Source organism: Sceloporus undulatus, chromosome 8 (assembly GCF_019175285.1).
Source record: "Sceloporus undulatus isolate JIND9_A2432 ecotype Alabama chromosome 8, SceUnd_v1.1, whole genome shotgun sequence".
NCBI lineage: Eukaryota > Metazoa > Chordata > Lepidosauria > Squamata > Phrynosomatidae > Sceloporus > Sceloporus undulatus.
This window is the reverse complement of record NC_056529.1, coordinates 31,172,836-31,185,905: the sequence shown is the minus strand read 5'-3', so window position 1 is coordinate 31,185,905 and position 13,070 is coordinate 31,172,836. Positions and strand designations below refer to the sequence as shown.

The window sequence follows — 13,070 nt, the reverse complement described above, 5'->3', positions numbered from 1 at the left end:
TCACACACATATGGATTTAAGAATGACACATGGCTTCCTTTGCTTTGGCCTCATCCATGGCCCTGCTCTCATATACTTGATCCCTGTCACTCCTGGAACACAGCCCCTGAGAGCCCTCCCAAATTGGAATTCAGTCCCTAGGATAAAGCAAGACAAGCATTCCTATCCTGGGTCTACACTGACATGCAGTACTTCACATGGGAACCTGCTCCTGCCAGCCTGTTCTTTAATTGGAGAACCATTAAACCTTGGTTGTCTTAAAAAACAAAAAGATCAGTGGTTGGTATCTTTTAAAATATAAAAGAGTTGTAGGTTTTCTGGTAAATAGCTTTGGGGCTATTTTGAGCATTTCTTCTCCTTCTTCCTTAATGTGCCTTTTCCCCCTTGATCATGTCTCTTATCTTGAACCTCAGACCACTGTCATTTTTCTTTTTCTGAACAACCATCACAGCAAAAATGTAAAACCATTGTCCAGCTGAATATAAAATCATATTAGCCTAATAATAAATAGCAGTAGTATTAAAGACAGCTAGTTTTAATTTGGAAAGAAATAAAGAAGTAGCTTTTCAGTTTAATTTCTCTCTCTCTTTCTCTCAGGTAATTTTACACCTGACAATGTTAATGATACAGCCAAAGAAACATGCTTGAACTGGTTCTTCAAGATCGCTTCCATCCGAGAACTTATTCCCAGATTGTATCCTTTTTTAAAAGAAAAGAGAGAGAGTTTTACAATATTTTCCTATATGTATTTGTCTTTTCCCCCTCATATGAATGATAACAATAGCAATAAGCGTTGTGCCACCCCTGGAGGGCTTCTCTATTTAGGAATTGTGGAAGTCGCCAGTATCCGAGGAACTGGCAGTCCCAGCAGACAGAGTTCTCAGGGGTATAGGAGGTTGCACCCCTCAGTGGAGATGATATGGCCCCAGACTCAGAATCCATCCCAAACAATGGGAGTGATGGTAAGTGAAGTTACAAGCTCAGCTTGAGTTACAAAGAGGCAATCTTGGTTCCAGGGGAGGGCTTCTCAAGAGTTGGAGCCTCCTCAGAAGTAAAAGGTTTGAGTTAAAAAAAGGTTCTTCTCCCAGAGAAAGGGCCTCTACAGATGGGTGGCTCAATGCCACCCATTTTTGCCGCAGAAGATGGCCATGGCAACCACACACCATGGCCTCCGCAGGAACAAAAAAGAACCCGCTTCTGGATGGGTTCCTTTTGCATCCCGGAAGGGGAGCCATAGGTACACTCACGTGCCATGATGATGCCCCTTGTGTGTAGCGCTGTTTAGGCGCTAGGCACAACGTGCGTCGTCATGGTGCACGCTGTGTAGATGGGCACGCACCAAATTAGAGCCTGGGCGTTGCAACAAGGGCTTGGAGCGTCTATGCTCAGCCGTAGTGCACATGCAGGCCAGCACAAAGTGCCAGTCTGTACCACCCCAAACTTAATATTGGAGTATTTGGAGTCCTGGTGGTGCAGTGGTTAAATGCTGGTAGTGCAGCCACAAGGTTGTGAGTTTGGTCCCAGGGCTTCAAGGTTGATTCAGCCTTTAATCCTTTCATAGGTTGATAAAATGAATACCTAGCTTGTTGGGGGTAATTGGCTTATAGACTATAAACTGCTTAGAGAATGCTGAGCAAACTATGAAGCAGTATAGAAATGTAAATGCTATTGCTAAAATGCTATTTGCACCTGAGCTGTTAGAGAGACTCAAGCAACTCAGCTATAAAAACAGATAACAGTGTCTGTAGTTGGACCTTGTCAGCATTCCTTGCATGCTCAGACTCTTGTGATTTGTAGGAGCCCTGATGGTGTAGTGTTAAATGCCACTACTGCAGCCACAATGTTGTGAGTTTGATCCCAGAGGGCTCCAGGTTGACTCAGCCTTCCATCCTTTCGTAGGTCAGTAAAATGAGTACCCAGCTTGTTACGGGCAATTGACTTACAGATTGTAAACTGCTTAGAGAGTGCTGAGTTCATTATGAAGTGGTATAGGAATATAAATGCTGTTGATAAAAATGCTATTGCTATCAGATACTATCAGACCTTGGGTTGTGCTTAAACGGCTTCTTGGAATGCCAAGTTGATCTTTTGAACAAGATTGGTTTCAGACCCTGGACTGCTTTTTGGTTTCAGAAATCCCTCCCTGATTTACCTAACTCATCGGTAGACCTCTGTTTGTTTGATTTTGGTTATGGTTTTGTTTCAGGGTTCTTCTTTGCTGGTTGGTCTATGTGCAGTGTATGAGTTTATATGTATTAACTAAGGGCATATAAACCAGGAATACTGGATTCCTGTGTGAGTGTCACCAGTAATATCAAGATGTGCTTTTAATTTTTAAAGAGGGTAGTAGAGCTGTTTGGGTGAAATAAAGGGTATATATACATACTAGCAAATTACCTTTAAAATTTAACAGTTCATTCTGTAGAGTCCTTAACTCTTCATAGCAGTAAGCTTATATAATACATGTAGTAGTTTTATGGAAGTCTCACCACACTTTTACCAAGAGACATGTACATAATAGCCAAGGAACATCCTCTTTCCTTTTCTGCTGTTTATTTTATTCAGGACTTCACCCCTTAACTCTTCATTACAGTTATGTGGAAGCAGCAATATTGAAATGCAACAAATTTCTTTCTAAAACGTAAGGCTAAATATTATTTGGTAAAATCTTGCAAATTGTGTTACATGTGAAAATTAAACTGTGAATTCTGTCCTGTGATTTGTCAAGCTTCTACCAGTGGCATTTATTTTGCTGTATGGCCAGCTCAGCTACCTTTGAATTTTTTCCCTTGCTTTCAAGCTGAAGAGTAGTATGTTGAACATATAACAAAGTGATGGTCAGAATATGAAGAGACAGTCCAGGGATGTGGATGTGTCCTCTGGGATTTTTGACTGTATGGGGCATTGTGTTTGGGGGGCAGGAATTAGACATACTCAAGTCTCATATAATAGAAGGTGGAAAACTGCTTCCAGCCTTAGAGTCCAATTAAATTTCAGAACAACTCTTTAAGACTGTGTTCCAGTAATGGATAGAGTGAAAGGCAAAATTTTGGATCTTTGAATGCTAGTATATTTATGGACTATCAATAATAATTTACTGTTTCTTGGCCAGCCATAAGTGTATGACTAAGATATTTGACAATCTTTTAGTTAATTGTTATCAAGTGCTGAAATGGTCGATCGATGAGGTTGAAGTGTAAAACCTAGTTTCTCAACTCTTCTTTTCAGAGGGATTTCGGAGTGCCTCCCGCGACTGACCTCCATGATCCGTGGAATTGGAGATCCGTTGGTTGCGGTCTATGCTAGAGCATATCTCTGCAGGGTAATTTTTATTGGGAAATGTACATTTTAAAGAAATATAGGCCTGTTACAGACTGCCAAAATAAAGCTGCTTTGGGTCTCTTTGGAGGTATGCTATTTAAATGATGCATGGGTCCTAAGAGTCCGGAGGTCGCGCCAAAACCACACTCCATTCCTAAGCACTGGAGGGCAGCTTTGGTGCAGCTTCCGGATTTTTAGGATGCATGCATCATTTCAACAGCATACCTCCAAAGAGACCCCAAGCAGCTTTGTTTTGGCAGTCTGTAACAGGCCATAGTTTTACTGGTCCCATTTATAAAATATTGTTCAGACTAATAGCAAACGTTAATTGCCACTTTCTCTTAGATGCTAATTCTGGAAGATTACAAACAAGGGCTGTGTGTGTACTGCAGGATGTCCTGCCGATGTATAATATTCTTCTTTGGCTTTCATTAAGTAAGACTACAGTTGTCTTCCACTGTCTAGTTGCTCCTTAATTAATGTTTATCTTATTTTTATTTTTGGATTTCTGTTCTTTCCATGAACTTAGATGACAATAGGATTCAGAGATATAGCCATATTAGTTAGATGGAATATCAGGATGCAAGGGGATCTTGAAGCACCTTTGAGACTAACTGTGGGAAAGAAGATGTTGAATAAGCTTTTGTAGACTACTTCCTCAGGTGCATAGAGGTGACAATGATATAAAGATTGTGCAGTCTTATAATATTATTGATTTATGTGCCATCTTTTTATGTGGATTGTTTTTCCCCCCAAGAAAAAGTACACTTGTCCCTCCATATTCACTAGGGTTAGGGGCTCAAGACCCCCGTGAATATGGAAAAACCACAAATAACAAAAACACCATGTGTTTACCTGAGAGAACACCTCTCTGGGAATCTCTAGGTCCTCCAGCGCAACTCTGTGGTCAACATCTTCCAGACATTGACCATAGAACTGGAGGAGCTACAAAGGCCTAGTAGAGTATTCTCTCTAGGAATCTCTAGGTCTTTCAGTGCAACCTTTAATTAAAGTTGATCATAGGGTTGCACTGGAGGACCTAGATATTCCTAGAGAGAACATATTAATCAAATCTGTGAATAATCTACAAATATCAAAGCAGCAAATATGGAGGGATGAGTGCATTTCAATATATACATGATATGTTTGCAGCTGGAGAAATGCAGGATGTTTTTTAATTTGGTTTTTAAAATATAGGTTGGAATTGAAGTAGCTCCTCATCTGAAAGAGAGCCTGAACAAGAACTTTTTTGACTTCCTTCTAACCTTTAAACAAGTAAGTGTTCCCCTTTCTTTTGGATAAATGCTGATAGATTGGTTTCTCATCTGTTGGCACTTTTACAGATTACAATAAGCCATCTGTAGTTTCCCTCAGACTTTTATTGCTGGCATCTTGGTCTCTTAACTCAGAATCATAAGCCTGAGTTTGGTCTGGTTTTCTCAAGACTATTCAAACTTGATAAAGGAATCAGAAAATGATTACAACAAGTTTCTGTTCTTGATGTTGGCTTGAAATATGCATTTTCTTCAAGATTAATGTTGAATGTTTTAACTTCACAATTAATACATAATATTCTTTCCCCCCCAAGGCTAATACCTGTGCATTATGCTTTTATCTTTGACCTTTTTTAAACAGATTCATGGGGATACAGTTCAGAACCAGCTGGTGGTGCAGTGTGTGGAGATCCCATTGTACTTAACTCTTTATTCTCCTGCAATAGATTGGATTTTACAATGCATTTCTTACCAAGCTGCAGAGGTAAAGAACTTCCTTTAACTATGGGAACTATTTTTAACTAAACAAAGACCTAACATAAGGGTTGTACTTTTGTATAAACAGAAAGCTGTGTAATAGGTCCTTTGTCTTTATCTCATTTGATCTGTAGAAAACTTCTTTCTTGCTTTATGCTCAGAAGCAAAAGGGCTGAAATGTTTGAAAACTGGGTCCCCTGCAAAGGAAATGTTAGCAGACTGCATCTATTTTCTAAATGTAACTACACAGTGAAAAAACAAAGTCTCCTCTCCCTCTTTTTGCTTTGTTCCCATTAAACTTCTTTTTTGTAGGTTCTGCTGACTGAAATGATGGAAAGATGCAAGAAACTTGGCAACAAGTAAGTAGTACACTTGCAAAACCTTTTTCTTTTCTTTTCTTGGTCATCAGAAGAGTCCTCATTCTTCCACGGATTACACCTCCTTGAGTACTTTTGGAACACTTTATTTTGGGTCCAAAAGCTGCCCTTTCCCTCAAAACCCTGGGGTCAAGGGCATGGGCCTGGCATCTGTGTGTGGATTCAATTTCATTCTTTCTTCCATGCACATGAATGCTGTCATTGATTCCTGTGGAGGCTGCAGGGAAATCCTCCTCCTCCTCTTTCCTGCTGCCTCCTCCTTTCTCCTCCTGCTCTTACTCCTCCGTCAATGCCACTGCCTCCTTCCTCCTCCTCCTCCTCCTCTGCCTCCCCCCTATGGGCTTGCCATTCACAGATGCTCAGATCCATGGATGGCAAGTCTGCACATAAGGAGGGCTCACTGTAGCTATCCCACTGTAGCAATCCCAATCTAACATGAAAGAAAGTGAGTGTGCATACATGTATGTGTACTTTTTTTGTATCTTGTACTGACATGGATAATTTTCCTTCCAGTGCCTTGCTTTTAAATTCAGTAATGTCTGCCTTCAGAGCTGAGTTTATTGCTGCAAGGTCTATGGATTTTATTGGCATGATTAAGGAGTGCGATGAGTCTGGCTTTCCCAAGGTAAGCCTCTCCATCCTGACCTGTTTTGTTGTGCAATTTCTCCACTGAGTGAGTGTCATTGAGCTTTATAGTAGTCACAGTACTTCACAAAAGAGTAATATGTTTGGTATGAAAATCATTCTGTTGTATGGCAAATTGTGATTTCTTCTCCTGTTCCACTCTGTGCCTCTAAATTCTTTTTGGAGTGTAGATTGGTTCCCTCATGAGCCATTTGTCAGTGCCTATATCTGTCTTGCAAAACTGATTTGGGATAGCCTTATAAAATTGATTTTTTTTTACTTTAAGCTTAAAATTTGTTTTCTTTTACTAAAGGGCTTTTATAATTCAGACATGGGAGTTAATCCTGTTCCCTTCTTCCAGATCTCTCTTTAGCAAAGATATGTTTTTAGAGCACCATTGTATTAATTTGTTGAACTGAATTTACTTATCCAACTAAAAATAATGAACAGATGCATAGAAATCAATAATTTTTTGGTTATATTTCCACAGCATCTCCTCTTTCGCTCTCTGGGACGGAACTTGGCCTTAGCTGACCCTCCAGAAGGTGATCGGCTTCAGATCTTAAATGAAGCTTGGAAGGTTATTACAAAGTTAAAGATCCCACAGGTGGGTAATTGGCAGGGAAGGAATTGTATAGGATTTTATAGGTTGCAGCCTGCTATGGGAGTGGGCTGTGTGGTTGCTGCAGTCCTGGCCCAATTGCGGCTGGAGTGGTCTCTGGCCACTCCTTCATGGCTGCCTGCTTTGGGCCTTTGTCATTTCTTTCCACACCTTGATCACATTCTTTCCACAATGCATTCTGTATAAGAATAAATACATAACAGCTTCTGGTTAAGAATGGTGCAAGCATTTGCACCTTTGTTGTATCTTTGGGGATCTCATTTTTTATACATGTGATTAGAATGAGGCGGAACAATTGCTTTTAAATATAACTTCAATGTATTTATTTTTAGGATTATATCAATTGTGCAGAAGTCTGGGTGGAATATACCTGTAAACATTTCACGGTATGTGCAGAATGAAGCATTTGTAATAGTATTCTTCACCTCCTCACCTCATGTAGTTTATAGTAGTTGACCATGAAATAGAATAAATATGTCAGTCTGGCACTGAATACATATGACAAAGGATTATAGGTTGTTTTTAGCTATTAAGGAGCCCTGGTGGTGCAGTAAATAATTATTCTATAGATTCTGAATATGTTGACTCTACAGAGCAGTACAGCTTTTAAATGCAGTTGTTCTTGTTTCATATGGTTTTGAAATGTTGATTTCATGGCCTCATTACAAAATTAACTTATTCTCTGCAGAAGCGTGAGGTCAATACGGTTTTAGCAGATGTCATCAAACACATGACTCCAGATCGGGCATTTGAAGAAGCCTATCCCCAGGTAAAAGAACAATTTAAAAAAACCCACAAAGTGATATAATTCAGTCTAAAAAGTGCAGGCAGTGCTGGGCAGTTCTGGGTAGTTTTAATATGAATAAAAGGATGACAGAACTAGGGGCATACTTATCAAATTTGCAGGTGACACCAAATTAGGAGGAGTAGCTAATACCCCAGAGGACAGGATCAACATTCAAAATGACCTGAATAGTCTAGAAAGCTGGGCTAAAGCTAACAAAATGAAATTCAACACAGAGAAATGCAAGGCACTTAGGGCAGAAAAATGAAATGTGCAGATATAGGATGGGGGACACCTGGCTGAACGAGACTACGTGTGGAAGGGATTTGAGAGTCCAAGTAGACCACAAGTTGAACATGAGTCAATAGTGCGATGCGTCAGCTAAAAAGGCCAATGCAATTTTAGGCTGCATTAATAGAAGTATAGTGTCTAGATCAAGAGAAGTAATAGTGCCACTCTATTCTGCTGTGGTCAGGCCTCACCTGGAATACTGTGTACAGTTCTGGGCACCACAATTTAAAAAGGATGTTGAGAAAATAGAGCATGTCCAAAGGAGGGCGACTAAAATGGTGAAGGGCCTGGAAACCATACCCTATGAGGAACGACTTAGGGAGCTGGGAATGTTTAGCCTGGATAAGATTAAGAGGTGATATGATCGCCCTGTTTAAATATTTGAAGGGATGTCATATTGAAGAGGGAGCAAGCTTGTTTTCTGCTGCTCCAGAGAACAGGACCCAGTACAATAGATGCTACAAAGATTCCACCTAAACATTAGGAGGACAGTAAGAGCTGTTAGACTGTGGAACACATTCCTTCCTCAGAATGGAGTCTCCTTCCTTGGAGGTCTTTAAGCAGAGGCTGGCTGGTGTTCTGTTGGGGATGCTTTCATTGAGATTTCCTGCATGGCAGAATGGGGTTGGACTGGATGGCCCTTATGGTCTCTTCTAACTCTATGATTCTAAATAGCAACTGTGCATATAATTTAAAAGCCAGGCAAAGCAATAAAAGAGGTCTGCAAAATGGCTGTGCTTCATGAAAGACAGACTACAAAGATGTGTTAAATGCATGGCTGATAGAGTAGGGAGTTAATATCAGCCAGCCAACATAAAATAATGAAATGTTTAGAAAAATTACCTTACATGCAGTTAGAAATATTTATATTCCAGGAATTAATATCAGCAAAATTTTGTTACTGTATGTCTTCTCTTCCTTGTTTTTGTTTTTAGCTTCAGTCAATAATTCAGACAGTCATAACATATTTCCACGACTTTGCTGTTCTCTTTTCACTGGTAAGTTTCCATATGGCTGTGAAGATAAGAAGTTCCTAGAACTAGTCCATACATTTTTGACATGTGGGGAGGGAAGTTAACACCTTTTTTTAAGAAGCCAGAATAGTTTGAGAAGTGTTTCATAGCAGTTTCAAGTTTATTATGTCATAAGCCAGTTGGGAATGTTCATGAAAACTTGTCCATAGTAAATTTGTTTAAATTACAATTTTAATATAACATGGTCTTTCTTAGTCCCTTGTGCCTAATTTAGGGGATATAGTTAAACTGTGTTTAAGAATGTTGGACATTAGTTCAAATCCCCACTCAGTGAAAAATGTCACTGCGAGATTTTAGGCCAGAGATTCCCAAACTTTTTGACTTGTGAAGGCTTTATTTCTATGGTGGAGCCCTTAAAAGATCTACCCTATGTCTTACAAGTTAATAGTGTTTAGGAATATATACTGTATAAGGATATATTCTTATTCTTTAATTTAATTCAATTGTTATTTCTTTCATTTTCCTGGAGTGGCCGCAGAGCACAGGTTGGGAACCCTTGCTTTAGGCCATTGCTGCCTCTTGCTTGAGCTTTGTGACAGAGTAAAATATTGTGAGGGTAAATTATATGAGGCCATATACATAGTGCTTTGACTTGTTTGGTAGAAAGGTGGTTTAAAAATGAAATGAACAAAATTAGCTGTTCCACCATTTTGTGAATGGTTGGGGCCACAGCTCATTAGTAGAGACTAGACTTACTGTGCAGAAGATTTAGGCAGAGCTCATTGCATCTCTGCTTTAATATTTTGTTTGCAGGATATAGGCTTTGAGGAACTACTGATAGAATAGATACATCAGGGATGGAGAATATCAGTGGTCCCCAAACTGTGCTCTATAAGGGGTTTTGGACTTCATTTTCCAGAATCCCAGACAGAATCCCAGTGGAATACATTTAAAATGTAGTGGGGTCTCCTCCTTTGGAAGCTTTTAAACAGAAGCTGATGGCCATCTGTCGAGAGTGCTTTGATTGTGTGTTCCATTTTGACAAAGGGTTGAACTGGATGGCCCTTGAGGTCTCTTTCAACTCTATGATTCTATGGTACATATCACCAATAAGTGGCGCACCAGGGCCAATACGTACTGGTGCCGTTACAGTAGCGATGTCCCGTGTACACAGGCTGTGTGAGAAGCAGGGTTTCAACCTGCTTGTCTGTTCCAAACCTAAAACAAGGTAATACGTAAAGGATATGTTTGAACCCAGATACTTAAAAAGTGTGTTTTTGTTGCCCATGTAGGAAAAATTCCTACCATTCTTGGACATGTTCCAGAAGGAGAGTGTGAGAGTGGAGGTTTGCAAGTGCATCATGGAAGCTTTTATTAAGTAAGTATAGAATACTCTGATTAAGTGCACTCTAGAGAAGCCGGACAATCTGTTGAAGGGCTGTTAAGTGTGATGGATTGAATTGTTCTACAGTCCATTTGACATTGGAAAGATTCTTTACAGGCATTGCAGTACTAGTCTGGACGGAGAATTTAAATGCATTATAATTCCCATTGATCAGTTGTTTATATAAATAGCTTATTATGCAATTGAATGCATTAGGCTGATCATATTCTGTGAAAATATATTTTGTAGTGGGGCAGGCTGGACACAATCCAGCAGTGAACTTAAATATGAGCAAACTGTTTTGGGAAGTGCAAATCAGAAATACAAGGGCATGTAGCCTGGATACACAGTCACTGTTAAACTGATAATCTATTATGGAGAGCAATGTCATTTGCCCATGGATGTAAGAGGTGTCTGTGCCAAGCTTTGTTCACTTGGCTGTGGAGCTCTGAGGCTAGAGACCCCAAACCCACGAGTTGACTTTTCCATGGATCAAAGTAAATAATGTACTTTAACTCTTATAAAAAGGGAATTATCCCTTGGTGAAAGCAAAAATGTAATCTGTCCTGAAAGCACTGACCCCCTTCTGCTCTCTCATCTATCCAGCCTTTGGTGGGAGCACAAACAGTTATGCCTACTGCAATTTTGTTAAGTTCTTTGGCATCATTTTCCTTTGCTTCATCCTATAGTTCCTTCTAAGTCCTAGTCTTTTTCTGATTTCTCCATTTTGATTAATGACTCAACTGAGATATAGGAAATCTTTGACTGTCTCAGTGTGTTCATTGTGCCTTTTAAGTTACGTAAATCGTGTGTGTTCATTATTACTTTCTTAATCTTCAATTGTAACTCAGCTTTTGCAGTTTCTTAGTTGACTTGCTTTAAAGGTTGTTTCAAGCCTTTGCTATTTTCTGATAGTAGTACGGTGTCATTTGTATATCTTCAATTGTTGGTGTTCCATCCTCCAATTTTCACATCATGTTCTGCTGAGTCTAATCCAGCATTACATATAATAAGTTCGGTGTACAAACTAAACTGATAGGATAATAAAATGTGGTCTTGCCAATCTCCTTCTCCTAGAATAATAGAGTTGGAAGTGACCAGAAGGGCCATCCAGTCCAACCCCATTCTGCCATGCAGGAACTCTCAATCAAAGCATCCCTGACAGATGGCCTCCCAGCCTCTGTTTAAAGTCCTCCAAAGAAGGAAACTCTGAGGAAGTGTGCTCCATTGTTGAACACCTCTCACTATCAGGAAGTACTTTGTCCCATTGTTTTAAGCTTAAAAATCCTGCACATGTTTACTCAGATGAAAGTCCCATGGGGACATATTCCCACATAAGTATAGCATCTCAGCTTTATAACACCGATTTTGTACAATGAACTTCAAACTTTTACTGTAGGGTAGGGTAACCTATGTAACAACAATTCTACTTCTGTTCAGCTTAACCACGAATATTTTTCACTTTTCCCACCAAAAATGTACCTATATGTTTATTTTTTAGGCACCAACAGGAACCAACGAAGGACCCTGTCATACTCAATGCCCTTCTACACGTGTGCAAAACGATGCATGATTCTGTGAAGTAAGATGTGTATTTCCTGTATACTTTTAATATCCAGCATTATACCAGTGAACAACGGAACTATAGATGCAGGTCTTCTAGCTAAGAAGCACTGTTTCATCAATATTGGAAATAAATAATGAAGTCTTTTAAAGGTATATTTGGCATTTTGAAATCTGTATCCAAACTCTTTTTGCCAGAGCTGCTCTTCTGTTATTTAGTGGTGACAGGATGCTAAGAATCCACAGAAACAACAAATGGAAATATATGGGGTTATTTTTTTTTCTGAGTATGGCATTTCTTCATTCTGTATCTATTATTCTTTGCTGGCCTCCTTCATTGGAAACTGGTCACAATTTAATAGGCATTCTTTGATACCAGGCAATGAGGGCAGGTGACAGTTGTGAGTTACTGTATTCTAGTAATAGTTGCTGATTTTACATTAATGCTTAATGGCCCAAGCCATAAAACACAGAAGATGCAAAGGGCACTTACATATGCTCTTTATTCCATAGTAGCCATTAAATCTGAAACTGGCCTGGGCCGCGGTGTAAATATAGGAATCAAAATCAATACAGGAGATCTGTGGTGGTGCTGAGAACAACATCAAGGTCTCTTATTGGTTTAGCTTCATCTTGGCTTCCTTAGCTTTTCATGAGACATAGTAAACAGGGGAAACAAATCAGATATTTTAAAAGAATAATACACAATTCAGAATACAAATACTTAGAAAAAATACGTTCATGCCTATAATTATTACTTCAACAAACAATGGTAACCATATGAAATGCTTGTGATTTCACCCTGGCCCACGCCACCCCCTACTTCCAGCAATATCCCCAGCATTTCATGGCTATGCTTTGATTTCTGACCCAATATGTCATATTAAATTGTATATATAACTTTTACAGTTCAGTCCTACACATGTTAACACAAGAAATATTATTCCTTCAGCAAACATTATGTGCACATTTACCCACAGAACTCACTGAATAGAGATGTGTAGGATTGCCTTGTCAGCCTAGTTAGAAGGAGTTGTTAGTAGCTGATGCTTTAAAACACTTTTTTCCAGTGCGCTGACGCTAGAAGATGAAAAGCGAACATTAGCCTCTTTGATAAATGGATTTTTAAGAATGGTGAGTATTTGGTATGCTGTTCTGTGTTACGATGTTACCTGAAAAACTTTTGATCTTCTCTTAACTTGTTTGTTATGTTATCTATATTGTTTTTGATTGTTTATTTTATTATTACTTGTCTTCTGCATTTTTAATGGAAATGAATATAAACAGATTAAATGAACTAGAATCATACAATCATAGTTGGAAGAGACCTCAAGGGCCATCCAGTCCAACCCCATTCTGCCATGCAGGAACTCTCAGTC

At 39.3% G+C, this 13,070-nt stretch overlaps 1 protein-coding gene across 2 annotated transcripts in view; it reads left to right on the top strand.

Annotated features, from left to right (window-relative positions):
* VPS35L (VPS35 endosomal protein sorting factor like) overlaps positions 1-13,070 on the top strand; it is a 37,123-nt gene that overhangs the window by 13,323 nt on the left and 10,730 nt on the right. Inside the window, exons 10-23 of one of the 2 annotated variants that reach the window (XM_042480858.1) lie at positions 598-694; positions 2,594-2,641; positions 3,229-3,322; positions 4,519-4,596; positions 4,957-5,079; positions 5,385-5,431; positions 5,963-6,074; positions 6,564-6,680; positions 7,028-7,081; positions 7,384-7,464; positions 8,706-8,768; positions 10,037-10,122; positions 11,630-11,710; positions 12,762-12,825. In XM_042480858.1, the coding sequence (XP_042336792.1) occupies positions 598-694; positions 2,594-2,641; positions 3,229-3,322; positions 4,519-4,596; positions 4,957-5,079; positions 5,385-5,431; positions 5,963-6,074; positions 6,564-6,680; positions 7,028-7,081; positions 7,384-7,464; positions 8,706-8,768; positions 10,037-10,122; positions 11,630-11,710; positions 12,762-12,825 (1,145 nt within the window). Of the gene's footprint in view, positions 1-597; positions 695-763; positions 963-2,565; positions 2,642-3,228; positions 3,323-4,518; positions 4,597-4,956; positions 5,080-5,384; positions 5,432-5,962; positions 6,075-6,563; positions 6,681-7,027; positions 7,082-7,383; positions 7,465-8,705; positions 8,769-10,036; positions 10,123-11,629; positions 11,711-12,761; positions 12,826-13,070 lie in introns of those variants that run through there. The other variant, XM_042480859.1, reaches the window with a different exon arrangement.